This window comes from Lutra lutra, chromosome 4, assembly GCF_902655055.1.
Source record: "Lutra lutra chromosome 4, mLutLut1.2, whole genome shotgun sequence".
NCBI lineage: Eukaryota > Metazoa > Chordata > Mammalia > Carnivora > Mustelidae > Lutra > Lutra lutra.
Window position 1 is genome coordinate 182,939,938 of NC_062281.1, and position 27,136 is coordinate 182,967,073.

Below are 27,136 nucleotides of genomic sequence, written 5' to 3' on the forward strand. Positions count from 1 at the left end.
TAAAAAGCACGTGTAAAATTGTATGTGGGGGGGCGCCTGGGTGGCTCAGTGGGTTAAGCCGCTGCCTTCGGCTCAGGTCATGATCCCAGGTCCTGGGTTCGAGCCCCACATCGGGCTTTCTGCTCAGCAGGGAGCTTGCTTCCTCCTCTCTCTCTGCCTGCCTCTCTGCCTACTTGTGATTTCTCTCTGTCAAATAAATAAATAAAATCTTTAAAAAAAAAAAAAAAAAAAAAAAAAAAAAAAAAAAAAAAAAAAATTGTATGTGGAATCCCTTCCCCATTGTTGATCTCTACTCATAGAATTTTCTTGTCTTTTATTAGGGTGTAAGACTCACTCTTAAAGCCACATATTCAATTCAAAGCAAATATGTGTTCTTCGGTTGTAAATGTGCATTTAATTCTTCACAATTCCTGTAAGAAATGCTAGTCAAAAGGCAGATTAGCAAGTAAAACAACACACTGTCCATTTCCATTTCATCATCGCTTCTAGCTCTGTTAGACTTGAGTCCGTAGCTGGAGGAGCTCAGCAGAAGTGCTTCCACAGAGACGCCCCGAGCTTTCTAGGCCTTGCTAGAAGACGCTGGCGCATCTTCGCATTTTGATGCCTGAGTATACTGACCTGGCAAATTCTGCCTTAGCTCGGAAGACATGCAGACCGAGGTCTTGGCTGCCACTTTCAAACCAGCCAGGGTCCATTCCTGGAGTCCATGCTGTCCTAGTAGCCCCTGCTTTGCCTGAACCTCCCTCCCCGCCCCCCCACAACCCCCTGCCCCAAGAGATCTGCTCGGCCATGGACTTCACAGAGGTCTGTGAGGGAGGCAGGGCTTCTGGCCCACAGTTAACACCGGCCCCTCTCCTCACCTGCTACAGAGAACTCAGTCCTGTGGATTTATACTCTGATCTTACCACATTGTTAGTACTAATGTACAGAGGGCCTAGTGATTATCATTTCTTTTTAGAGTTTGGCCCCTTGGATTCATCTAGACTACGGGTTGACAAACGATGGCTTGGCCAGTTTGGCCTGTAAGCCGAAAGTGGTTTTCACGTTTTTAAATAATTGAAGCAAATTTAAAAAATAGTATTTAGTGACACATGAATTCATATCTCGGTATATTTACGTATTTCAGACTGCTTTTGTGCTCTAACAACAGTGGAGTAGCCATGACACGGGCGCTCCGCAGAAAGTCTGCCAGCTTCTCCAGCTCTGCTCTAGTCCAGTTTCTCCCAGCACAGGTGAGAGAACCTCATGCAGGTTACACACTGCACCTGAAATCGCACAGCTAGGGTGAGTTAGTGGCTGCAGACCGTGAACTTTGCCGCTGGCTCTTCCTTCCATTTGCCAAACCAGAGGCCTTCTCTAGTGCCGACCAGCCTCTCCTCGCCATCCTCCACGTGCCGCCTACCCTCGCGCGTGGGAGCCCATCCCGCCCCGCAGCTCTCATAGACCAGTACCACACAGATGTTGCTAAGTTCTTTAGTAATACGCAGCTACAGCAGAGCCCTCACGGGGCCGCTCTCCAGGAGCAGAGGAGCAGGGCTGCCTGGCACAGCGCCTCGTACTCCAGGTTGGCCAGAAATAACATCTTCATCTTGGTCTCCACGCAGCTCTTCTCTGTGCGCCGGTCGGCCAGCAGGGTGGCGGCCGACTGTTGGAGGAGCCAGCCGATCATCTTGTCTAGTTTCAGATTCCTCAGCGCTAGAGTATGTTCACCCCAGAGGCTTAAATGAAGTACGTTAGCGGCTACTCGGGCAGATGGTCTCTGTGGCAGGCAGGGAAGCGGAAGCTTAGAACATCGTTGGCAAAGCATTCCACCCACAACCTGATATGTTAGCGAATTCTTAATTTAGAATCTTCCCTTCTCTGGCCCCCAAACCAAATTCTTGTTCACCCCTTTGTCTCTCCTTCCTAGAATACCATTCACTCACCGGACACCTGCTGGCTGCTCTCTACCCCTGTTCCAGGCTTTTCCAGGGGCATACCCGTGCCCTGTGCAGTCTGCATTGTTGAAATAGCCGCCCCAACAAGGAAGGCCCACAGACCGCCCGGGTCTAGCACTCTCTGGAGTGAGGGGTCCTCCCCTTGCTCGGTAACTGGCAGTGAGCACAGGCTGTGGCCCTGACAGCATGCCGCCCAGTGGGAGGAAGTGGCAGAACAGTAGCTTGAACCCTGTCTGCCTTTGTGCCCTTCCACGAGGCACTCCAGCTGAACTGGGCCTACGGTGCCCAATCATGGCCTCAAATATTCTAGCCTTTAAGTTCCCTAATTGATTTTGGAAATGTCCAGATCTGCTCTTGGGAGAGGTCTTTACATCTGTCTCATTAGGTGTCAACTGTTGTATAAACTACGACTCCATTAAATATTTCTTAAAAATATTATCTTCTAAGTAACTTAAGCCACTACAGCCAAGAAGAGCTGTGATGCTGGAATTCTCATTTGGTGGCCGGCTCCCCTACTGGTGTTAATACTAAAGTTTGTCTCCCGTACTTGGCCTTTATCTTTCTAAGAGGAGCTGTCACTCCAGTCTTGCCCAAACCTGATCTTTACTCTGGAACATAAACTTCCACACTCCCTGCAAACCCTGGGGACAGCCTCACCTTGCCGGCCTCTCGCTGCAGCAGTGACTTCACCAGCTGTCTTGCATCCAGAGGCACGGACTCGGGCAGCTCGGGCAGCTGAGCCTCCTGGTAACTGCGGCTTTCAAGGTGGGCCCCGCCCTGTCCATAAAAGGGATTGGAGAGCCCGAAGATTTCATAGGCGAGTGCACCAACGGCCCAGGCATCAGCCTTGCTGTAGTCGATCACGGCCTTGGGCCCAGGGCAGGCGGTGGACACCTGTTTAGAAAGCAACAGGTGAGTTTCACGCTGCTGGTATTTTTTTTTTAAGAGTTTATTCATTTGATCAACAGAGATCACAAGTAGGCAGAGAGGCAGGCAGAGAGTGAGAGGGAAGCAGGCTCCCCGCTGAGCAGACAGCCCAATGTGGGGCTCGATCCCAGGACCCTGAGATCATGACTGGAGCCAAAGGCAGAGGCTTTAATCCACTGAGCCACCCAGGCACCCCGCTGCTGGCATTTCTAACACACGTACCTACATAGCACCTGACTCATGGGCTAATCTGAACTCTGTCCCAAGGAACCCAGAATTTGAGTGAGCTGTGGCTCAGACCCAGAAGAATCTTCTTAGGTTGCCTACTTTATGCTGACAAAACACACATCTCCTGCAAACATTAGGGAGGGCCTGACTAACACACAGGGGAAAGGGACTTGTGCCAAATTAAGGGTCAGAAAAGAGAGGTGTCGGGTAGGTAATGAGGCAGCGAGTCTCGTCCTCCCAGTCAGTGGAAACAAGATGGAGACGCCTGCTGACGGCACAGGACATGCTCCACAAGACTCACCTCTGGAGCCATCAGGCAGCCGTTTCCACCCCGATCCACATACCAGCTGGTGAAAGGCAGCTGCAGGCCGGTGCGCTCGTCAGCCAGGCAGCAACCAAAGTCTGTGACCACCAGCCAGGGGCAGCCATCTGGGGAGGGGACAGGCAGAGGTGAGTGACTGGTTCTCTCCTGAGGGGCCTTCGTAGGTGCCCTACCACAGACACCAAGATGTGGGTGAGGGGCTAAGAGGGACACGGTATCAGCCCAGGAGTGCGGGCCAGCGAGGCCCGGGTGGGTGGCCACTCACCAGGGCACTCGACGGGAGGCCAGCTACAGGAGCCCAAAGATGTCTCCGGGGAAACCAAAGCTCTCAAGCAAAGAACTAGATGAAAGTTGGGCTCAACGTAACTGATCAAGTAATCGGAGTTGTCCCAAGACTGAAGGAGCTGCTCCCAGTTTACTCAGCAGATGGCGCTTAGCTCTGATGCCCCAAAGATCTTTGATCTGAACTTGAAACCCCAAGTCCAAACCTAAGAAACTGGTATGTTGGGGTTTAGTTATTTGTAAAAGGAATCACACAGACTTCAAGAAGCTAGTTCCTCTAGCAATTTAATGGCCCATTACTTTAAGTCTTCTGGCTCAGAATTTACCTGCCCCCCGGCTGTCCTTCACAAGTTAAGTGGCCAGCCGCCAGCCTCCACTTCAGCGCTTCCTGTGTGAGGAACTGGGAGCTCACTGTTTCCAGGGGCAGCTGGGCTTACATCCGGACAGCTCCCACTGTCTGAAAATTCTTTTTTCTGCTGAGCTAAATCTACCTCTTTTCTTTGAGAAAACTTCCGCCACTGAGGTTTTTGTTCTGTAAGTGGGCAACAGAAGGAACTGGGGGACTATTAACCATCATTCCAAAAGCCCCACAAAGAGAAGAAAGCCTCCATTTTGAAGGAAAGATTGCTCTTCTCTTGGGTACAGAGCTAAATTAAGACACAACTTCTAGTAGGACATAAAACCCGAAAGGACTGAAGGGTCCTAAGTGTCTGCAGAGCTGAAGTCTGGTGCCCCTGGAGATCTGGGAGGGTGCGGCCAGGACCCACCTGCGTCCAACTCCACGAGGATGTTGTCAGATTTTAAGTCTCGGTGCGCAACGCCCTGTTGAACCAGATGATCCACGGCCTCCAACAGCTGCAAGACCATCACGGTGGCGAGGCGGCGGCTTGGAGTGTGCTCACGAAGGTACTGGCGCAGCGTACCGGGGTAGCTGGTGGAGAGGGTGACAGGGTCTCTGGCTGTCGCACATCAGTGGTCCCCCCAACATCTTATTTACTATTAGGATGATGGCCCTTCCTCTTCTTGGAGTTCTTTGATCTTCTTCCCCCCCCCCCCCAGTATTGTTACCACCCATTATCCTGAAGTCAGGGAGGGAGAGCTGGGGCCCCACATGACAGAAGTAACGGTACAGATACTCCTTCCTCACGTCAGCGACAGCCGTGCCAGGAGGGGCAGGGGTTAGGGAGGAGAACTGTTTTTACACAACTGGTAAGGCAAGCCATAGAAAGGGGCAAGAGTCGAATGGACTAAAAACACTGGTGAGAACTAGGTTCTGAATGAAGAGGAGACTCCATTTTCATGAAAAGTCACCCCAAAGGATCCCCGCCTTCTGAGATCTATGCCTTCGGCATGGGTGAGGGCCCCCCTCCTTGCCACCCGGGGGCTCCAGGTGCACAGAAGCACGACCAGCTCCTACTTACTTCTTCATAACCAGGAAGAGCGTCCGCCCATGGCCCAGGCCTTCAGGATGAAGGCGTGGGGGTAGCACATCGGGGTAATCGACCAGGGCGCCTGGCAGCAGTGGTACAGAAGAGGTGAAGGCACGGAAGACCCGGATGATGTTGGGGTGAGGGGCCAGTTGCTTGGGACCTCCCTTGGATCTTCTATTTTGGCCGAATGGGACAAATGTAGGAATCCAGTATCAGACAAACCGGTTGGAAAGATAATCATTCCATGATAAATACTGACATTCACCTATTTTTTTTTTTAAGATTTTATTTATTTATTTGACAGACACAAGTAGGCAGAGAGGCAGGCAGAGAGAGAGGAGGAAGCAGGCTCCCTGCTGAGCAGAGAGCCCGATGTGGGGCTCGATCCCAGGACCCTGGATCATGACCTGAGCCGAAAGCAGAGGCTTTAACCCACTGAGCCACCCAGGCGCCCCAACATTCACCTATTTTTTTAAGATTTTTATTATTTATTTGACGGGGAGAGAGAGAGATCACAAGTAGGCAGAGAGGCAGGCAGAGAGGGGAGGAAGCAGGCTCCCTGCGGAGCAGAGAGCCCGATGTGGGGCTTGATCCCAGGACCCTGAGATCACAACCCGAGCCGAAGGCAGAGGCTTTAACCCACTGAGCCACCCAGGCGCCCCTCACCTATTTTTTAATTTATCAAATATGTACTGTGGATCTGCTGTGTGTCAGGTACAGAACCTGGTGTTAAAGTGAAAAAACAAACCCATAAATATGACTTGTCACATCTGATGACTCCCCTGGTCAATCCATCTGTCCATCAATTCCATGCAGCGGAATACGGTGGTTAAGAGACTGGAATCATGACTATATGGTTTGAATTCTAGGTCCGCTACTGTAAGCCTTTGGCCAGGTTCCTTCTCTGGGCTCAGTCTCAATTGCCAAAGGGAATAAGGTAGTAACGTTAAGTTGTAAGGTTAATGCTTATATAAAGGACCTAGAATCTCTGATGGCAGATTCTGGCATAACCCTTAAAGTGTAGTATGAGCTCAAACCTTTGTTGAGGGGCAACTGGGCGGCTCAGTCAGTTAAGCATCTGCCTTCGGCTCAGGTCATGATCCTGGGATTCTGGGATGGAGCCCTGCATCAGGCTCCCTGCTCAGCGGGGTGTCTGCTTCTTCCTCTCCCTCTGCCTTTACTCCTCCCCCTGCTCATGCATTCTCTCTCTCTCTCTCTCAAATAAATCTTTTAAAATACCCCACAAAACCTTTGCTGAATGAATGAACAGACACAGATGCAGTTTATAGTACAGAAGTCACCTGCCTGCCCACCTGTCCCCCTCGGGGAGCCCCCCGCCCACAGCCCTGCTGAGGGGCACAGTGGCTGTGTTCTGGATGGCGGGAGTCAGCCTGCTAGGTCTGGGCCCCACCCCTCAGCCAGTACTCTCACTGGGTGGGCTCCTAGCTTCAGGGCAAGGAGCCTGCAGTCACAAATGGTTGGTGGGGAAAGGGATGAGGGCCAGTTCATTTCTCTTCTTGAGGAGCACTAGTGAAAAAAAACATGGTAGTAACTAAGCAGTCAGCAGTGGAGCTGAAGGTGAAGGATGCCATGAGGCTTGACCGGGGCCACAGGAAGCCAGAGAGATGTAGAAACCAAAGGCACACAGACACACAAGAACGTGGGGTAAGAAATAAGGACACTGGGGGGCACCTGGGTGGCTCAGTGGGTTGGGCCTATGCCTTAGGCTCAGATCAGGATCCCAACCAAGGTCCTGGGACTGAGGCCCGCATCTGGCTCTCTGCTCAGCAGGGAGCCCGCTTCCCCCTCTCTCTCTGCCTCTCTGCCTACTTGTGCTTTCTGTCAATAGAGATAGATAAAATAGATAAAATCTTAAAATAATAGATAAAAATAGATAAATAGAATCTTTTTTTTTTTTAAAGATTTTTATTTATTTATTCGACAGACAGAGATCACAAGTAGGCAGAGAGGCAGACAGAGAGAGGAGGAAGCAGGCTCCCCGCTGAGCAGAGAGCCTGATGTGGGGCTCGATCCCAGGACCCTGGGATCACGACCCGAGCCGAAGGCAGAGGCTTTAACCCACTGAGCCACCCAGGCGCCCCAATAAATAGATAGAATCTTAAAATAATTTAAAAAAAGAAATAAGGACACTGGGGTGGCAGAAAGCAGAGAATGGAGCTAAAGCCCAGAGACACGAAGCCAACACTAAGGGAGCAAGATGCCCGCCCCCGTCTTAAGATCGGCCTCAGTTCCCGAGCTGTGGAGTCCGTCCACGTGCAGCCTACTGCTTTCTCCTGAGTCCATCTGAGAGCAGCTCTGTAAGTAACCAAGGGAGTTAAAGCGTTGTCCCTGCCTGGGGCCACTGGGGCTAGTGGGAGAATTGGGATCACAGCTCAAGGCTGTCCATGTCACAGTGGCAGAGCTCAGCCCAGTTGTCATGGGAGCCCAAGGGCAGAGTGGCTGCGCGAGGTATGTGTGCACGTGGGCGTGTTTGAATGGACGCATGGAGTGGGACAGGAGGCTGTGGGGAGGGCAGCCCGAGGAGAGCTAACTGTACAGAAGACAGGCATGGAGGAGTTGGCGCACTTGTGGAGGGCAGTGTGGATTCAGTATGGTGGAGCACAGGGTGTAAACGGGACAAGATCAGAGATCAGGTGGGAGGCAGGAGGAGCAGATTACAAGGACTGAGACTGACATCCCTAGATGGGCAGAGAGGGTGGACAGAAACACGCCCAGAGAGATCTTGGGGTCTGAGTCACTGACGTCATTGGTACCTTAAGTAACAGAACTTCTGTCAAATTCATGGAATCATTTGATGGACATTTACTGAGCTGTAGGGACAGAAAAGTCCTGCCCTCAGAGGGCTCACAGTACAACGGGAGAGACAGAGTTAAGATTTAAGGTCAGATGGTGAGAAATGCTAGGAAAAAACAGAAAGCAGGGAAAGGGCCCGGAGGCCTACAGGGGGCACTTCAGGCGGGAGGACTGTGCAGCCTCGGCCACAGACATCAGCTGGCCCAAGTGAGCAACAGAACCGCCTGAGGAAAACCACCTGAGGAAAAGCAGCAGTCCTTCCCTACAAAGGACTAAGGAGAGGAGAGGACACCAAGCCCATCAAGCAGCCACTTCTGCTTGCCCACATGGCCCCTCGGGCACACGGGAGCCTTCCAGACCATGGAAGGGGCTTTCCACGTGCTCTCTCAAGTCCCTGTGTCTGCCCCCCACTTCTGACAGCACTGCGTCTATATCCCAAGCAGCCAAGATGCAGCTCTTCGCAGGGTCTGCAAGCAGGAAAGCGAGCACACCGCCTGCCACAGAGCTGGGAACGCGGGCTGCCACCCACCCCTCTTCCCTCTGTGGAGAAGGCCTCTGGCTACTCTGGCTACTTCTCTGCCAGAGAGAGGGCCTGGCTAGTTCTCTTATTCATCTTCAAAAGGCAGCACGGATGGTCCCTTCGAGAGGCCTTTCCAAATGGGCTCCCCTCAGCACCTGAGCGTCCATGATTCTAGCACTTCCTACCCTGACCTCTGCTCCCAACTCGATTGGTTCCTCTGCCACACACACAACTCTTGGGGAACAGGCCGCATTTTTTTTAAAGCTCCTGGCATGCCAAGACTGGAATGAGTGTTATCTGCGGGGACAGAGCAGCTGGTAGGGATGAGTGGCGCTCCCCTGGGGCATTACTTAACAATCAGAAGTCAGGTCCATTTTCCAATGTTCTGAATTGGGCATGCTGGGATGGCCTGCTCTCTCTGCTCCAGGGTGAACCAGCCATCTGCATCTACAGTTGGAGCCGGAGGATCTGCACTCTTCCCCAGGCCGAGCCATCCGACTGCTACAAAGCCACATTAACTACACCACTTACCATCTATTACACGTCCGCTGGACACCGCTCTGAGTACACAGGTGAGGATTTTGCTAAGAACTCACAGCCAGTCTGGTCGGCATTTGAGTGCTTACCTGTAAGTGACCGCTCCATACTCCCCGGCCAAGGCCACTCGACTAGCTGGGACTAGCTCCTGGCTCATGGTACTAAAGATGGCTTCACTGGAGGAGCCCGCCTGGAACACAGTCATGAATTCGGAGTTACACAGACCTGAGCACGTCCACGTCCTCCATGCAATCTGGACTAGACAGCTACTGCCTGGAATTATTTGAGGTTTTTTAAAAAGATTTTATTTTTAAGTAATCTCTACACCCATGTGGGGCTTGAACTCACAACCCCAAGATCAAGAGTTGCGTGCTCCACTGACTGAGCCAGCCAGGTGCTCCCAGAATTGGTTTTGATATTCAAGTTAGGATAAACTCCCTGGGGGTACCCGGGCGGCTCAGGTTATGTTCTCAGGGTTGTGGGATTGAGCCTTGTGGGGTGTGGGGGGCTGCTCAGCAGGGAGTCTGCTTGTCCCTCTCCCTCTGCCTCTCCCCCTGCTCATGCTTTAATAAATAAAATCTTAAAAAAAAAAAAAGATAAAAGCACTGAAATAGCAAATTAAGCTAGTCCCTCTAGGGAGAGAGAGGGCAGAAATGCCATCTGTGCCAACTCCCGGGGGCTTTCAACATCACACCTCAAACTCTTGGCAGCTCAGGTACCCAGGGTAGGAAGAGATGGCAAGATAGGGGGAGGGACCTTTCTTCCTGCCATTAATGCCTCCAGTCACCCCCAGGCTCCAACTGGCCACTGGGTCACTAAGACTCACCCCTGCAGGCTGCCTTCAGCGGACAGGCAGAGCCAGACAAACCTGCCCGGGATAAGGTTGTGCTGAGGCTTTCCCAGCCCCTCAGTAAAAGGGAGTAACAGCAAGAACCAAAGATGAGCAAAAGCACCCATTTTCCTCGTTTCATTTCAAAGGGCTCTCTGACCCTGTGGAACCAGTCAGGACCCCTCTAGGAGTCAAGTCATTCAGCTTTTGTGAGTGCGGTAGTCAGCACGCGCATCTGGAAGCTTTGATGCTAACCCTGGCTGCTGCACAGGCAAAGGCCTTGGCTACTTGTTAGCTAATCACCTAGCTTGGAAAGGCAAGAGTCTTTATCCCCCTTCTCCCCCAGATCAAAACCAGAAACTGAATTCTTCAGTGTCCAGCATGAGCTGCCACAGCTGTGCCCCAGCTTAGCCTTGGGGGGATGCTCTGGGCAGGAAAAAGAACATCGGGTCTTGATTAATTTTCTAAACCCATATATATAGCAAGAAGAGAAATAAATTGCTCTAGATGAAATCTTTGCTTTTGTGGAGGGAAAACACTCAGTTTCCCTAAGCCTTGAGTCGTCCCAGAGTTGAGAGCAGAGAGATGACAAGGAAGCCTTTGATCTGGAGGGGAGGTTGAAGGGGGAGTCTGGAGGACAGGAGTGTGGCCTCTCTTCTCCAGTGAGGCAGGTCAAGGGAGGGAGAGAGGGAGGATGGTGGGAGCTGCAGACCCAAATTCAGCAAACTGGATCATGAGGAACAAGGGGCTTAGGTACCTGTTGCTGTGTGTGGACCAGACCAGAAGCATGGGTATCACCTGGGAGCTGGTTAGAAAGGCAGAATCCCAGCTCCACCCCAGGCCCAATGACCAGAATCTGCCTTTTAACCAGATCCTCAGGTGACTGGCAGACATGACAATCTGAGAGTGCTTCCAACTCTTGCATGAGTGGGCAAGGAAGCCTGACCATACAGGTGCCTGAGCTGTGGAGAGCCCACCTGCCTGCCTCCTGGGAAAAAGCACTGGCAGGTCCACCAAGATTGGGGCTTGCTTATTTATTTTTTAAAGATTTAATTTATTTATTTGAGAGAGAGAGAGAGAGAGAGAGATCACAAGCAGGGGGAGGAGCAAAGGGAGAAGCAGACTCCCCCACTGAGCAGCGAGCCCAATGTGAGGCTCGATCCCAGAAGCCAGGGTTCATGACCTGAGCAGAAGGCAGACGCTTAACTGACTGAGCCACCCAGGTACCTCTGGTGTTTTGAGAAATGCCCAAGTCAGAGATGAAAGGCCCCCTCCTTACCGAGATATTCCACATCATCTTGATGGCCAAGGGAAAGGCGGGGGGTGAGGCTGGCTCCTCTTCTCGTGGAACGACATCTGGGTCTCCGCCTGGAAGAGGCCTGACGCTCTTCACCACCTCCAGGCTCTGGGGCAACACAGGCATGGCGGCTTCATACACAGCAGCACTGCACCCCTTGCCAATGGACTGCCCTATCAGATACTCCTCCAGCCGGAAGCCCTGCCAGCGTCGGGTGTCCAGAGGGTCAGGCAGCAGCTTGTTTTTCTGGGTAAAAATTGCCTGTGAGGAACAACACACGCACCATGAGCCAGGATGCCTAGTGAGGCCCAAGTGAAGGGCGGTGGGGGAGGGGAGGGGCAGAGCCAGGCATGGTCTTCACTGCTCATCCTGGGCTTAGGCCAAGTTCCCTTTCTCTCCCATCATTCAGAATAATTTTTTCTCAAACTCTGTGCCTTCACTGCAATCAGAGACCGCTGAGCACGGAACCTGCATTAGTCAAGAGGTTGAAACGTCTCCCTGCTGCAGCTGGCACGCCTTGTCTGTCAAGCTCCCCGCACAACCCTGGAGGCTTCTGATCAGAGAGAAGCTCTCTGTGCAGGCTTTGGCAGGCAGCTACGGGATGGTTCTCGGGCAGCTCTCCTCGGACCTTCAGGAGATCTAGGGCTGCTGTTTGACTAAGTCTGTGTCCACCGCTAAAGCCACCGTAAAAGGTTTTGGAGTCTTTGTGTGGGCCGCCAGCCTGGCACCTTGCTCCGCCCGATCATTCCACAGGCAATCAAGCAGCCCCATTTTTGGTGTCCTTGGCAGTGGACAATATCTGCCTCCTTGGGTTCCAAAACAGCTCTAATAATCCTGAAACATCTGAAGTCCACCTCAAGTTGCCCGGCTTCAGTGTGCAGCAGGGCTTCAGAAGAAAGGGCAGCTTTAGGGAATGGGAGAAAATTGGAAAGCTTAGTTTGGAGAATCAACCAGATACTGGAGGAAACCAGAATTCAGGATCCAGCCCAGTTTTAGAGGCAAACAAAAAACACTCAAAGACAGTTGCTTGAACTTCCACAAATGTGTGGTTTCTCTTTCTAAAATCACCCTCATTTCCACCCAAGATAGCCAAATTAAGACTCCAGTTTTAACAACAACCTTGGCCTATTTGTTTACGTAAGTGCTGCAAGAATAAAGAGTGAGTGGCCATACAGGGTTTGCTTTATTTTTAAACAGAAAAGCTGCTTTGCCAGAACTTCTCATAAGGAATTTCAGACTGAACTTTTAGTAGTCTCTGAAGGCTAAGAAGCCAAGCCAAGTGTCTGCCATCAGACTCTGCCTGCAACACCTATAGGTTTGGGTAAATTCCTCTCTCCTTGAGGTCCCCCAAATAACCCGAGGTTTCTGCACCTGCAGGAAGTGGTCTTAATTCACCTGGTAAGGCTGCTGGGAACCCTATAAGCAAGGTCGTAGGCTGATTTTTAGTAGGGGCTTCATTGGCTCCATAAAATCAATCTTAGTTCCTTAAAGTTGCCTGGTCATATCAGAGTCTATGCATGTCACCCTCAAAGTGAATATTCCAGTCAAAGTCTTGATGATAAAACCAATGATTCCAATCGTGTCCTATCATAAGAACAGATTCTTACTGAACTTAATGCAAATAAATACAATGCCATGAATATATAAAAATGCTCACTGAGCGTTTCTGAATCTGGAGGGATTAGGTGGCGAGAAAAAGATAAATGTTTCATATTTGTCTACAAAGGAATATTTTACCAAATTTCTGCAAGTCATAACAGCTTAGGAGAAAAACAATTTCCTTAAATCTGAAAAAGCAAACATTAGAGAACCAGCAACATTTCAAACAAGAGTAATCATCTTCCTCAGTTTATTCAGTCCCACGTTACTAATTCTTGTTCTGCTTGAATGCGGTTTTCCTGTTAGTTCCTAAAATTCTTACTCAGTTTGGTTTTACAATCTTAGCGGTATCAGAGACCTGTACTTGTCAAAAGTCCTTTCCACAAATTTCCTTGAAGTGGAAACATATCTGTAACAGCATCAGAGTAAAACAATGACTGTAAATGACAAAGGACTAAAAATGGCCATGGTTTTTCTGTGACACACACACTTCAATAATTAGAATAAGTGCTAATGGGGCGCCTGGGTGGCTCAGTGGGTTAAAGTCTCTGCCTTCGGCTTGGGTCATGGACCAGGGTTCTGGGATCGAGCCCCGAATCGGGCTCTTCACTCAGCAGGGAGCCTGCCCCCCCAACCCCCTCCTGTCCCCTCTGCCTACTTGTGATCTCTGTCTGTCAAATAAATAAATAAATCTTAAAAAAAAAAGTGATGATATTATACCAGGACATATCAAAACCTTGGGAATTTTATATAATTTCTGGAATAGTTATCACATTCACCCATATAACATAATCTAAGGTTTGTCACCACTTGTTTGACAATGCTTTCCACGTAAGATACCAAACAAACAAGCCTCGTTAATAAAAAAGATTTCATTTAGCAGCGGAATCTTGGGAATTTGGTCAAAAATATCATAAGGTTTTACAGCACATGCCTAAATACGATTACAGATCATTACAAAACTTAATACTTATCTACTTAACCAAGGTGGCAATAAGATTCTAAAGGCAAAGAGAGCTCTCTATAGAGCAAAACTTACTCTTTTAATATTAAGACTCAACTGTGAAGTAATCAAAGACCTAATGAAGACAAAACATGGAAACTTTTCTTCTAGAAGATTAAAGATAAAGAAAAAAGCCTTTGTTTATAATTTCTTATTAAGAGTAGAACAATAACTAAGAAAATGGTCATTTTAATAGGAAAACCAAATTCTAATCTTGTACTGATGTACTTCTGAGGGTAAAACTCATTCATTTTAACAAGATGAATTAAAAAAAAAAAAAGGTATGCAGTCCCTCTGCTGTCCTTCCCTGTCATGGCCCGTGTTGACATACACTGAGACAGAGCCAGCTGGGGTGCTGCATGGATCTGAGCCTTTGTGGTGGGTGCTGGGATGTGCTGGCCAGAACCCCCAGCAGGAACGAAGGACCTTCAGTTGTGGGAATGTAGCCAACAGTCCTCAGCTCTCGGCGGTCACTAGAGAAGGCCCTGACTGAAGAGAGCTGCCTTGCTGAGGTCATGCCTTCTTCCCAGATGGTCTCAACCAATGACTGTTCAACAGGAGTATATAAAATCCAATTCTGGACGGTAATCCAGCTTTTGGAACTCCTCAGAGAATGGGCCGAGGCTTCTGCTGACGTTGTGTCACTGCTCGACCTTTGCCTGATTCTGTTCTCTGAACCACCTGTCTTCTCCCCAGCTGTCGATCACTCCAGAATAAACTTCTTGACTAATCTCCATAATCTTGGTCCCAACCATGCACAAAATTTCTTTCCAAAGATTCCCTTCTCACAGACCTTCTACAACTTTTCTTCTTATATTCAGGTTTTGTCCTAAGTTTTCCTTCTTTAAATAATGTCACACTTTCCTTGCATACAGTGTTGTTTCTCCTAAAAGAAGCCAAAAACAAACCTATGTTTCTTTTCAGTAATTATATTTATATTATCCATAATACTTTGTAACACAAACCTATCTTTCAGTAAATACAGGCAGAACAAAAGTTCTACATCTACTATTAGAAACTTTAAAAATATGTCCATTGTAATTAAGCCAACAACCTTAAATTATCTTTAATATTGAATGTTTTCCCAGATCACATGAACTTGAAAGTATTTTTCTTGGTATCAGAATGTCCAATTCTTTTTTTTTTCTTTAAAGATTTTATTTAATTGAGAGAGAAAGAGAGCACAGAGGGAGAGGAAGAAGCAGACTCCCCGCTGAGCAGGGAGACTGATACAGGGCTCCATTTCTGGACCCTGAGATCATGACCTGAGCTGAAAGCAGATGCTAAACCAAATGAGCCACCCAGGCACCCCTAGAAAGCCCAATTCTTACAACCACTTGCCTTTACACCAACTAAATTGAGCTCTTCTACAAATTAATTTTGGCAACATCATCCAGAGGTAGAGAAAAAGGAAAATCTCACGTTTACAATGTGCATACATGGACAAACAAATACACAAACGAGATGCAAACAAAATCTTAAAGGCCCAATTTCCAAATATATAATTTAGGGCTCCATTAATTGGGGATTTTTCTCCAGTCTAATGAATATTATAAGCAGTGCTGCAAAACAAAGACTGCCCAAGTTTGGGCTGCACTGGGGAATCAAATTCATTTTCCATTTTCCAATTAGAACATGGCTGGTGTTGTCCAAAGATACCAAAACCTGCAGCAACAGAGAAACCAAATGGAGTCATGAGTGCCTCTGTGAGCACAGGTTCCTCCCCTAAACCCGGGGCTTCACCACTGAACGGAAGAGCTCCCTAGTCAACTCTCAGACGAGCAGGCCGTGGCTTAGAGATCCACAGCAGTCCCCCTAGTTGGAGGCAACCCACCAGGAAGAGGAGATAAGCTCACAGAGCCTTGCACACGAAATAACTCACTTAGAGACACGTGTCCAAACTGAAATCAAAAACTGCTTCCTTGCTGCAAGAGTTAAATTAGGTGCCCACGGCTGGCAGTGCCCAGTGGGGGTGCGACTCTGGGGACAGTCCCTAGGATAAAGAGCCTAGGTCACCGCATTCCCCACACTAGCTGGGGTATAACTCCTGCTGACTCGCAGCAAAATCACTGAGACAGCAAGGTAAGGTTTTTTTTTTTTTTTGAGAGGCCACCAAATAAGGCGGTGGGGGGCGGGAGAGTGGGGAGAAGGCTCAAATCTGCCTCCCTGGGGGAGGAGAGTCAGGGGTACTTCACAGCAAGTGGAGAAAGCCTGGGTAAAAACTGCAGCTGTGCTTATTAGTGCCATTAACCCTTTGGTTACCAGTTCACGTTCACATGTCACTCTTCCGCTCAAACACCTTTTTTTCAGTACCTTGGCCTAGTGCTTCCTATTTGTGGAAGCTCACTGAGCTCTACTGTGCACTGCCCGTACTCACCTTCACGCGCCTCTCTCCAAACCTGTTTCTGTGAAGCGGTTCGGCCTGGCTCCCTACTCATCCATCAAGTCCCACCTGAAGCTCCTCCCTCCTCTAGAACCAGAAGGGACAGCCCAGCCCACAGCAACCTGACCTGGAGGATTCCTACAGCACTGGGTACCTATAAGCTAATACACCTTGTGGGAGAACTTTTAACTTAAGAAGAAAAAAAAAGAGAGAGTCTATCTTGCCTTGCCAAATAGTTTTTAAACTCCATGGAGTGGAAGCAGTGTTCTGTACAGTAATCCGTTATCAACCATGGCTTTGAGAATAAGATATATATTTTTCAAAGATTTTATTTATTCATTTGTCACAGAGAGATCACAAGTAGGCAGAGAGGCAGGCAGAGAGAGAGGGGGAAGCAGGCTCCCTGATCCCAGGACCCTAAGATAAATGACCTGAGCAGAGGCTTAAACCACTGAGCCACCCAGGATGCCCCTATATTTTAAGTTTTAATTTTGAAATAATTTAGACTCACAAGAAGTTGCAAAAAAAAAATCTGCACCAAGTGTCCTGTGTCCCTTCGCCTAGTTTCCTTCCATGGTGACATCTTATAAAGCTGCAATTCAATATCAAAACCAGGAGAGCAAATTGGTACACTGCTGTCAACTAGACTACAGACCTTACTCGGTTTTTACCATCTTTTAAACCTGCACTCATTCCTGTGTGTGTGCAGCTCTATGCAACTTTTTAAAAAAATATGTGACATTTAATATAAAGAATTAACTGGGGGGCGCCTGGGTGGTTTAGTTGGTTAAGCATCTGCCTTTGGCTTGGGTCATGATCCCAGGGTCCTGGGCTCCTTGCTCAGCAGGGGAGCCTGCTTCTCCCTCTGCCTGCCGCTCCCCCGCTTGTGTACGCCCTCTTTCTCTCTCAAATAAATATTTAAAAAAAAAAAATAATTGACTTTAACAGCAAACAGAAATAACAAGAGATTCACTGGTAAGGTGCCTTGGCATTGACTGGAAATCCCCCTTCTAGGGTGCGATGGAGAGTCATTCGCAGGGAGGCACTGTGGGTGTGGAGTGGGGGGAGCTGCTGACCACCGGGCACTTCAGAAGCCACATGCTGGGGAGGCGGCAGGCAATGCAGGGGCCCAAGAGCCCGCAGAGCAAGCAGATGGGTGAGGAACCAGGAAGCAAAAGCCCTTCCTCCTGCAATCTCTCCTGGACCCTCTACGGACTAATCTTACCCTGTCACTTAGCACAGGAAAACATTTCAAAGGCCCAGGTCCATTTTCACAGAGCAAACAAGAAAGCTGAATTTGGAGCTGAGTCAATAAACTGGTAAGGGGTAACCCTGCGGGACTCAGTGAGCGTAGCCCAGGGATGCTGCAGAGTGCAGTGAGCTGAGCAGTCTCTTAAAGCCCCCGAACTCTTCTTTCAACCTCCCCCCAGTCCTCTCTTAGCCTGCTCCTATCCTGCCCTGGGTGCCGCCATCTTGCTAGGATGCAAATGGGTCCCATGTACAGATTTGTGTAATCACCACCACAATCAAGATCCAGAACTGTGCCATCACTGCAGAAGAACTCCTTCGTGCTACCTCTGTATCGCACCACCCCTAACCCACCCCGTCCTCTGGCAACACTCATCTGTTATCTCTACAGTTTTCTCATTTGAAGAATGTTACAGAAATGGAATCACACAGTATGTACCCTTTGGGGACTGACTTTTCTCACTAGGTCTAATACCCTTGAGGTTAATTTAGGTTGTTACCTGTAACGATAGTTGATTCTTGGTTATTGCTTAATGTTTATGTGTAGACGTACCAGTTTAACAATCCACCTGCTGAAGGATGTGTGGGTGGTTTTTAATATTTTGCTATTGTGAATATTGCTATGAACATTCACGTACAGGGTTTAAAATTATTTTTACGAATTGTGTTAAAATATACGTAACATAAAATCGACTATTTAAGTCATCTTTTTCTTTTTTTAATTAAGATTTTTTTTTTTTACAAAAAAAAAAGGGGCGCCTGGGTGGCTCAGTGGGTTAAGACGCTGCCTTCGGCTCAGGTCATGATCCCAGGTCCTGGGTTCGAGCCCCACATCGGGCTTTCTGCTCAGCAGGGAGCCTGCTTCCTCCTCTCTCTCTGCCTGCCTCTCTGCTTACTTGTGATTTCTCTCTGTCAAATAAATAAATAAAAATCTTTAAAAAAAAATTATAAAGATTTTTTTTTAAATTTGACAGACAGAGAGAGAGAAATCACAAGTAGGCAGAGAGGCTGGCAGAAAGGGGGGAAGCAGGCTCCCCGCTGAGCAGACAGCCCGATGTGGGGCTCGATCCCAGGACCCTGAGATCATGACTGGAGCCGAGGGCAGAGGCTTAACCCACTGAGCCACCCAGGTGTCCCTATTTAAGTCATTTTTAAACGTATAGTTCAATGGCACTAAGCACATCCACACTGCTGTGCAACCAATCGCCACCATCTACCTCCATCTTCGCCTGGCAAATCTGAAACTCCACACACATTAAACACAACTGCCCACTGCTTCCTCCCTCCAGTGCCTGGTGGCCACCATTCCACTTTCTGTTCTGTGAACCTGACTACTCTAAGTACCTCAGGTAAGTGGAATCATACAATCTCTCTCCTCTCATGACTGGCTTATTTTTTACTTAGCATAATGTCCTCAAATTTCATCTATGTTGTAGCATGTGTCAGCACTTCAAGGCTGAATAATACTCCATTGTATGTAGATACCACACTTCGTTTACCCATTCATCCGCCCATGGACATCTGGATTCTTCTGACTACTGTGAATAATGCTGCTATGAACATGGGTCTAGAAACATCTGCTCATGTCCCTGCTTTCAGTTCTTTGGGGGCATATAACCAAAAGTGGAACTCCTGGGTCAAATGATAATTCTATTTTTAATTTTGGGGGAACTGCCATACTGTTTTCCACAGCTACATCTACTGCTGACAAGGACAGCAGCTGGGGACTAGACCAGATGTCACCTGTCACCCAGACTGGCCAGAGCTCAAACATGAGACACTCTGGTGATGAGTAAGAACTGGAACAAGGGCTGGAAACCAGGAAACATGGGAGACACTGCCCAGTCCTTAACGAGCTGTGTCCTTGGGCAAATCACCCCATCTTCCCTGACCTCAGCCCTACGCTGTACAACCCAGGCCCTATGCTAACTCCCTGAGCGGTTTCAGACCCCAGAACACTGACCTCCCTGGAAGAAATGGGAATTCGGCCAGCAGATGGCCTTCAGACCTGAACCACAAGAATGGCTTTTCCTGGGTCTCCAGCCTGCCGGACTACCCAGCAGATTTTGGATTTGCCAGCCTCCACAACTGCAGAGCCAATTCCTTAAAATGAATCTTAAAAATAAATAAACAAATAAATAAACACATGCTATTGGTTCTGTTTGTCTGGACAAGCCTAATACATATTTTGGTTCAGCAGAAACAGGTCTTTGAGCTATTTTAGGCATTTACAAAGCCTCCCCTCCCCCATATCCAGTGACTCCCGGTAACTTCATGCAGGCGTATTAAAAACTGTCAGTCCTTATGTTTGCTACGGTTGTTCATAGTTTTTACTTTGGCTTCAGCCATGTCACTAATTGGCGGAACTGTGGAGGCTCAGGTTAAAGGCACAGGCTTTGCAGAGCCAGACTTTGGGCACTGCTAATAGCTCTGCGGCTTCGAGAAAATTACTTTACCTCTCTGAGTACTTTTCCTCATCCACAAACTGGGGATGAGAACTATCTCAGGAAAAGAAGTGTTATGATTTAACTGTCATTACATTTTAGAAAATTTACACAAAGCCGTCAGCCATGCTGCAGCGGGCACTAAAATTCGCAGCATGACTTCCAGAACATGCCGTTTGAGGAAGGGAACATGGGACGTGCGGGCCCCAAACCAGGAGAGCAGCACCGTTGCAAATGAACCTCAACTGCTCAGGTCCAACGCGTTTCTACCTGGGACAGAGGCAGAGCTTGGCCCGGTGGTCCCAGGCAGCTGGTGACTCCCAGCCCCGCCCCCGCCCCGCCCCCGCACTAGCCCCGCCCCGCCCCGCCCCGCCCCGGGCCGCCGCTCACCTGGATCTCCTGACAGGCCGACACCGCCCGCCGGCCCTCCGCTTGCTTCTCCTCGATGAGGCCCAGGCCCAGCCCAAAAGCCAGAAAGACGGCCCGGCCGCAAGGGCCCGCGCCGCCCCGGGCCCGCACCGCGAACTGCCGCTGGAGCCGCGCCGCCAGCCCGGCCACCGACTGCCGGAAGAAGCGGTAGCGGTCGGGAAGCCCGAGCCCGAGCCTGCGCGACTCCGCGCCGGGTCCCGCGGCCTGGCCGGGGCGTTCTCCGCGACCCCAGCCCGCCGCGGGGCCCGGCCGCTCGGGCCGCCCCCAGACGTAGCCCGGACCAGGCTTGGCGGTGAAGCGCAGCAGCAGCGCTCGACCCAGCTGCAGGCCCCGGCCCAGCGCCTGTCGCACCGCCATGGCGGCACCGCGACCCGGTTCCCTCCAGCCCCCTCAAGCGTCCGGGACGCTCGGCACCACAACAAACTTGGGACCGTGCCTCTGCGCAGGCGCGGGCGCCGGTGGGTGGGGCCTCTGCTCCGGCGGTTCCCCGGCTGGGCGCGAGGGGGCGCGGTGCGCGTACCTGCGCGGCGGGTAGTTTTTCGCTTGTGCACTTTGAACCGAGCGGGGAGGGTTTAAGGGTTTCGAGTGTGGACATCTCTGCTCCTGGGCGAAATCGAGAAATTGAGAAAGGAAACTGACATTGATGGACCATTGCCCGTCGCGCCAGACTCTTTACCTCTGTTAATTCATTTCATTTTCGCACAGGATGCCATTTTTATGGATAAGGAAACTGAGGCAAGGAAAGCAGGGTGACAGTCTGTCGTCAAATGCGGTGTCAGAGCTGAGATGAAAGTTCACGTTGCCCCGATTGTTGAGTCCTTGCCCACTGCACTATATGGATGGAGGTTTCTGTGATTTGTCCTGCATAACCGACCACCCCGACCTGCATCCACACAGGCAGGCTAAAGAATTTTGTCAGACTCGAGCTGCATGAATGACTTTGGGAGCCTGCTTAGTTGACTTTAGCTGGGCTCCAGGTTAGGACTGGCCCTTCTGGGGGTGACTGAGTGACTCAGTTGTTTGAGCATCTGCCATTGGACCCAGGTCATAATCTCAGAGTCATGGGATGGAACCCCAACTTGAGCTCCCTGCTCAGTAGAGAGTCTGCTTCTCCCTTTCCCTCTGCACTTTGTCCCCCCACCCCCTGTGCTCTCTCTCACTCTCAAATAAAATCTTTTTTTTTTAAGATTTTATTTATTTGATGGAGAGAGATCACAAGTAGGCAGAGAGGCAGGCAGAGAGAGAGGAGGAAGCAGGCCCCCCAGCAAGCAGAGAGCCGGATGTGGGGCTCGACCCCAGGACTCTGGGATCATGACCTGAGCCGGAGGCAGAGACTTTAACCCACTGAGCCACCCAGGCGCCCCTCAAATAAAATCTTAAAAAAAAAAAAAAAAAAAAAAGAACTAGCTTTTCTGGTCTGGGCTCCAAAGAGCTATACATCTTGCCTTATATCCCTTTTGGCTCCAGGCTGGGCTGCCCCCCCAGAATGGAATCCGGGGCGGGGGGGGGGCCAAACACACATAGCCCAGGCTCCTTGCCATAAAGTCATGATAACGGAGGAATGCAGCTTGCTCCAAACTGTATGTAGGCAAACAAATGTTTAACTTCAGACTACAATATTTGCCGTAGAAGTATGGCCCTTATGGGGACGGTGGGTAGAAGTCTCACCTGAGGGAAGGATGTTCAGCCCAGGCCTCTCAATGCAGCCTCCAGCCTGGCTGTCTCCAAGGGGCTTCCCCAGCTGATGAGGCTGGATGTTGTAAGATCCTGCAGATTTAACTTTGTCTTATTCTCCTTTATTGCTTCCTAGTACCCTTGTCTATGTGTAGATTCCTTTGTTTTTCCCTTTCCACTTATGTTTCTACTAGGTTTTTATAATAGCAATAAAGTGTTCCTTTCTCAAAACGGCAAGTTCAGCTATTATGGATTCCTTGAAACACCCATCCCACCCCCTCATGCCCTTAGGCTCCTCTCTACAAACCCACAGTCCTCTTCCCTTCTTAGGACCCCCCATGAGAAATCTTGCCTGAAGTCTATGTTTTTCCAATGTGTAAAGGCCGCAAGACACAGAGCAGCTTGCCTAAAGTCACATTGCCTGTTAGTGGCAAAACCCTTTTACCCAAAGCCACTGTTAGGAATGGCTGATAGAGGGATTTGTACTGAGTGATTTCTTTTTTCTTTCCTTGACTTTGTTTTTAATGGGAAATTTCAAACATACGCAACAAAGAGAATTTAGTGAGCCCCATACAGCCGTTATCCAGCTTCAACGATTACCGACAAATAGCCATTATTTTATTCATTTATACCTTCCTACTAACCCTCCTCCCACCGTTACTTTAAAGCAAATCCCAGACATTATATTTCACTTATAAATACTTCAGTAGCTATCTCTAAGAGATAAGAGTTCTTTTAAAAGAAAAACCCCGTTAACCATACTATTATCATCTCTAGAAAGATGAACATGAACTTCGGAATATCATTTACTCTCCAGCTGATATTCAGATCTCCCCATCTTTTTATTTTGGTTTATAGTTATTCAGATTGGGATCCAAACACGGTTTACATAATTTATTTGGGTCAGAGAGTTATTCTTTAACAAGAAATGAAGCCAAACCTCAGATGTATATTTTGTGGTGATGTCAGTTTTTTTTTTTTTAAGATTTTATTTATTTATTTGACAGACAGAAATCACAAGTAGGCAGAGCAGCAGGCAGAGAGAGAGAAGCAGGCTCCCCGCTGAGCAGAGAGTCTGATGCGGGGCTCCATCCTAGGAACCCTGAGATCAAGACCTGAGCCCAAGGCAGAGGCTTTAACTCACTGAGCCACCCAGGTGCCCCATGTGGTGTAAGTTTTTAAATGTCCCTGTAATCATGGGTAGCTCTATTCCTCACCCCTAAGGCTGGTTGTGAGCAAGAGACCCTGGGAGGTGTGTGAAACATTTGGGTAGGCGTGGCCACATAGCTCAGTGCTTGTGTGGTGTGGGTGAGCCTCTCCGCAAGGAGACATTTGTCTGGCCTGAGACCCACCTCACCGTTGCTTGAGTAAATAGACACAGCCCAACCCATTTATTTCAGAGCTCCCATGGGTCCTTCCTGACAGCCCTGGTTCCCCGCTGTGCAGTAAGTAGGGATAGCAGGCTAGCACGTAAAAATGCTTGCCTGTAAATGTAAAAACAGCAAAATGCTTCATCTTTGAATTAATGAATTTTTAAAAGATTTTATTTATTTATTTGAAAGAGAGAGAGAGAGAGCACACACGCAAGTAGGGGGGCAGGGGGAGAGGCAGAAGCAGGCTCTCTGCTGAGGAGGGAGGCAACTCCAGGCTCCATCCAGGAGCTGGGATCATAATCTGAGCTGAAGGCAGATGCTTAACTAACTGAGCCACCCAGGCACCCTTGAATTGGTGAATTTAAACATGTTGAAACTAACATAGGCATTAAATGGGAACCTGGTATTTTTCACTCCTAGGTATAGACCAGAGGAATAGATATATATTTCCCCAAGAATGTTTGTAGTAGCACTATTTCTCATAGTGTAAAACTGGAAAAACTCAGATGGCCATCTACAGCAGACTGGGTAAATTATATGTTCACCCAGTGGACTACTAAAGAGCCTAAAAGTACCTACAGCTACGTGCAACGGCATGGATATATTTTATAAATACACTGATCGGGAAGGCAGGCAAACATAGAAAGGAATGATTATTATGATTCCATCTGCATCAAGTTCAAAGGCAGGTGAAACTGATCTACAGTAGGTCAGGAGAGCAGTTGGCCTGGGGAGTTGGTTACTAGAAGCAGACTCAAGGAGGCTTTTGGGGCTGGTGACATTCTCTTTCTTGATCTGGGTATGTTCACTTGATGAAAGTTCATCTAGATTTACACTCTGGCTTGTGCAATTTTCTGTATGTAATATCTTAATAAACATTTTACATAAACATCTTTTTAACATCATGAGAACTTCTTTGAAAAGTTTGGTCTAACTCACAGTCTCAATTTTTAAAAAATGATTTTTTTTTTAGAGATTTTATTTATTTGACAGAGAGAGAGATGGTGAGAGAGGGAACACAAGTAGGGAGAGTGGAAGAGAGAGAAGCAGACCTCCCGCTGAGCAGGGGGCCTGATGCAGGGCTGGAACCCAGGACCCTGGGATCATGTCCTGAACTGAAGGCAGATGCTTAACAACTGAGCCACCCAGGTGCCCCCCCAAAATGAACTTATTTTGAATAGTGTGTTAAAGTTCACAAAGTTTACTGTCTTTGAACTTAGTGGTTTCAAACAACAAATGCATTTTAATAATGAACTTTGCTGTATTATAAACCTGGAGTTGAACTTTGCTCTGCAGTAGCACACATCTGAGTCAACCTCTTTCTGAAACAGAGGATGGGAATTACCATTGCTTAGGGCCAGCCAACATTAGGAAGCATCTTCTCTTCTATTCTCCTGATGATGGTGTGGTGGGAGAGGCAGGACACCAAGAGAGAACAACATGTTTCAACCCCTTTCTTCCACCTTAAATATGAAGTCAAGGGGGACATGTTAATGCTGGAAGGACTCTTCAATCACCTACCCCCAGGGTTGCTTGGCCATAGGGTGGGGCTCTGGCTAGGAAAAGGTAGTCAGTCAACTGTCTCAGCAGTGTGTGTGTGTGTGTGTGTGTGTGTGTGTGTGTGTGTGTGTGTGTTGTGAACTCTCTCTCTCTCTTTTTTTTTTTTTAAAGATTTTATTTATTTATTTGACAGAGAGAGAGATCACAGAGAGGCAGGGAAGCAGGCTCCCTGCTGAGCAGAGAGAGCCCGATTCGGGGCTCGATCCCTGGACCCTGAGATCATGACCTGAGCCGAAAACAGAGGCTTTAACCCACTGAGCCACCCAGGCGCCCCTGATCTCTTTTATCAGGAGAAATTGCAGGGCCCTGATGACACCCCTTCATATTAATTTGGGAGAGACATACATAGATATGTATCACTTTTTTTTTTAAATTCATTTGACAGACAGAGATCACAAGTAGGCAGAGAGGCAGGCAGAGAGAGGGGGGAAGCAGGCTCCCCATTGAGCAGAGAGCCTGTTGTGGCTTGATCCCAGGACCCTGAGTTCATGACCTGAGCCGAAGGCAGAGGTTTAAATCCACTGAGCCACACTGGCGCCCCGAGACATACATAGATACATAGATGAGTTTCTTTCCTCTTTCTAGGGGCACATAGACATCAGGTATTGTCTTTTTCGTTTCAGTGGATCTCAGAGAATTTTAAGTTACAATTTTAAACGCTCCATTGAAATTGCCCTTTGGACAAAGCAAAGGAAGAGAAGGTTGGAGAAACTTCACACTCTAGTAATCTCAGGCTGATCCATGGAAACCTAGTCAGGGCAGAGGTCTCATTTGAAGTTTACATCTATTCATCTGCTCTGTGTCATTGTCGTTACAGCCCTTCTCTTTAATGTTTACTGAGAAGGAACAAGAGGTTCTCAGAGAGACTGAATGTTTTAACTACAAGGGTTTTCTTTACTCTCCTAGGAATGGAACATTTTACCCTAAGGCTTGTGATGATTACCCAGCTTGTAAGGGGTATTCACCGAAGGGATAGGGACATTGTATCAGTGTTTTTGATTAGAGAGGGCATTTGTTGTCCCCCTTTGGTTTTGTTCCCCTAAGCTGCAAACCACCTGGCCAGCCCTTGATGCTTAACCTACCCACCTGCAGAAAGGAACTCTCCAGAGTGATATTAATTAGCCCTCCATTGGAGGCTGTGGCACTTTCTGGTTCAACAGAGAGTTCTCCTACAAAAACAAAACAAAACAAAAAATCGATGTTTCTTCTGACAGGTCTGAATCAAGCACAGCACAAAGCTCGAGTCTTCCACTTCCCTCTGTATGGAAAGGGCAGGCGAGTGGATTTCTAAATGAGAGGCTTCCCAAGAAATCACAGGGGTTTTGTGTTCTCTGTTCTCGGGGCAGAGAAACAGTCTCATGTGGTGAGACACAGCAGCTGACTTTCTTAGGGATTGTGACCCTGATTCCACTCGTCCCCCTCAGTCCTCCTGAGAAGGAAAAGGCTTCCGAGAGTGGCCCCAAGTCTCAGGTCTCAGGGCATCCTCCTGAAACCTCTTCTGTCTCTTCTGTGCTATCCCAAGACGATGAAGTTGGGGAGGGGTGTGGGGTATGTGGTCTTCTGCGGAGATGTCTGTGTACACTTTCTCTTTCATCCCTAGAGCATTTATTACATATCTACTCTGTACCAGGCGTGGTTTGCTATGTTCAGCCACGGGAATTCGAGGAGAAAAGAGGGAGTCCTTGGAGAAGCCCTAGGACACTTCTCTGACACACAGCTCTGTGGCATCCCTCCATCTTCCTTGTACCCTTTTCCCTCCAGGTGACAAGACTGTGTTGTTTTGGTAATATTCCTAAGAAGCATCACTTAACCTTCCCCCAAAGGACACAGGGGAGAAAAAGCTGATGCTGGTGTAAAAATGGAAAAAGACAAGTCTTAAAAAAAAAAAAAAAAGAAGTGTTGAGGGATGTTTGACCTTCCCTTGTGGACAACGTCCTTTGACAGCATTTCATGCTCTTTGTCTCCTCCTGGCAGGAGACAAATTTTCCCAGAGCAGCAACATCCTTTATCCACAGACCATTTCAGAAATGCTCTCTCTAAATCGCCAGCAGAGGTGGAGGAGTTTTCTCTAAAACTGTTGACAGAGCAAAGCTGCTATGAGATCAAAATCCGGCTGCTTGAAATTCCTGGGCTGCAGTTTTTGGAGGTTAGAGCCAGACCATGATGGGCAGAGCGAAAGAGAGAAAGACAGAGAGACTTCATTGGGAAGAAGGGTGTCTGTTTCGTCTGGCCGAGATGGAGAAAAACATGATGGAGGTCAGGGAGAAGGTGTGTTGCTCAGAAATTCAGCACTCTGTGGC

General features: G+C 48.7%; 2 protein-coding genes across 2 annotated transcripts in view; both read right to left on the bottom strand.

Annotated features, from left to right (window-relative positions):
• Window positions 1-349: 349 nt before the first annotated feature.
• PINK1 (PTEN induced kinase 1) lies at window positions 350-20,660 on the bottom strand. Its single transcript, XM_047724647.1, has 8 exons — window positions 20,191-20,660; window positions 11,106-11,384; window positions 9,087-9,187; window positions 5,118-5,300; window positions 4,464-4,627; window positions 3,394-3,521; window positions 2,595-2,831; window positions 350-1,759 (listed from the first exon to the last, which is right to left on the bottom strand). The coding sequence occupies exons 1-8, from the start codon at window positions 20,584-20,586 to the stop codon at window positions 1,502-1,504; spliced, it is 1,746 nt and encodes a 581-aa protein (XP_047580603.1). The 5' UTR covers window positions 20,587-20,660; the 3' UTR covers window positions 350-1,501.
• A 3,974-nt stretch (window positions 20,661-24,634) lies between these two features.
• CDA (cytidine deaminase) overlaps window positions 24,635-27,136 on the bottom strand; it is a 30,691-nt gene continuing 28,189 nt past the window's right edge. The window contains exons 4-5 of the mRNA XM_047727792.1: window positions 25,923-26,005; window positions 24,635-24,739 (exon numbers count right to left, since the gene is read on the bottom strand). Of these exons, the coding sequence (XP_047583748.1) occupies window positions 25,955-26,005 (51 nt within the window). The 3' untranslated portion in view covers window positions 24,635-24,739; window positions 25,923-25,954. The remainder of the gene's footprint in view (window positions 24,740-25,922; window positions 26,006-27,136) is intronic.

Excerpts from the sequence above, each read along its gene's own strand:
- PINK1 (XM_047724647.1), bottom strand. The coding sequence starts at position 20,586 with ATGGCGGTGCGACAGGCGCTGGGCCGGGGCCTGCAGCTGGGTCGAGCG. Across the intron at positions 9,188-11,105 it reads AGATGATGTGGAATATCTCG|GCGGGCTCCTCCAGTGAAGC; the intron begins GTAAGGAGGGGG and ends ACTGTGTTCCAG. Across the intron at positions 3,522-4,463 it reads CCTCGTGGAGTTGGACGCAG|ATGGCTGCCCCTGGCTGGTG; the intron begins GTGGGTCCTGGC and ends TCCCCTCCCCAG.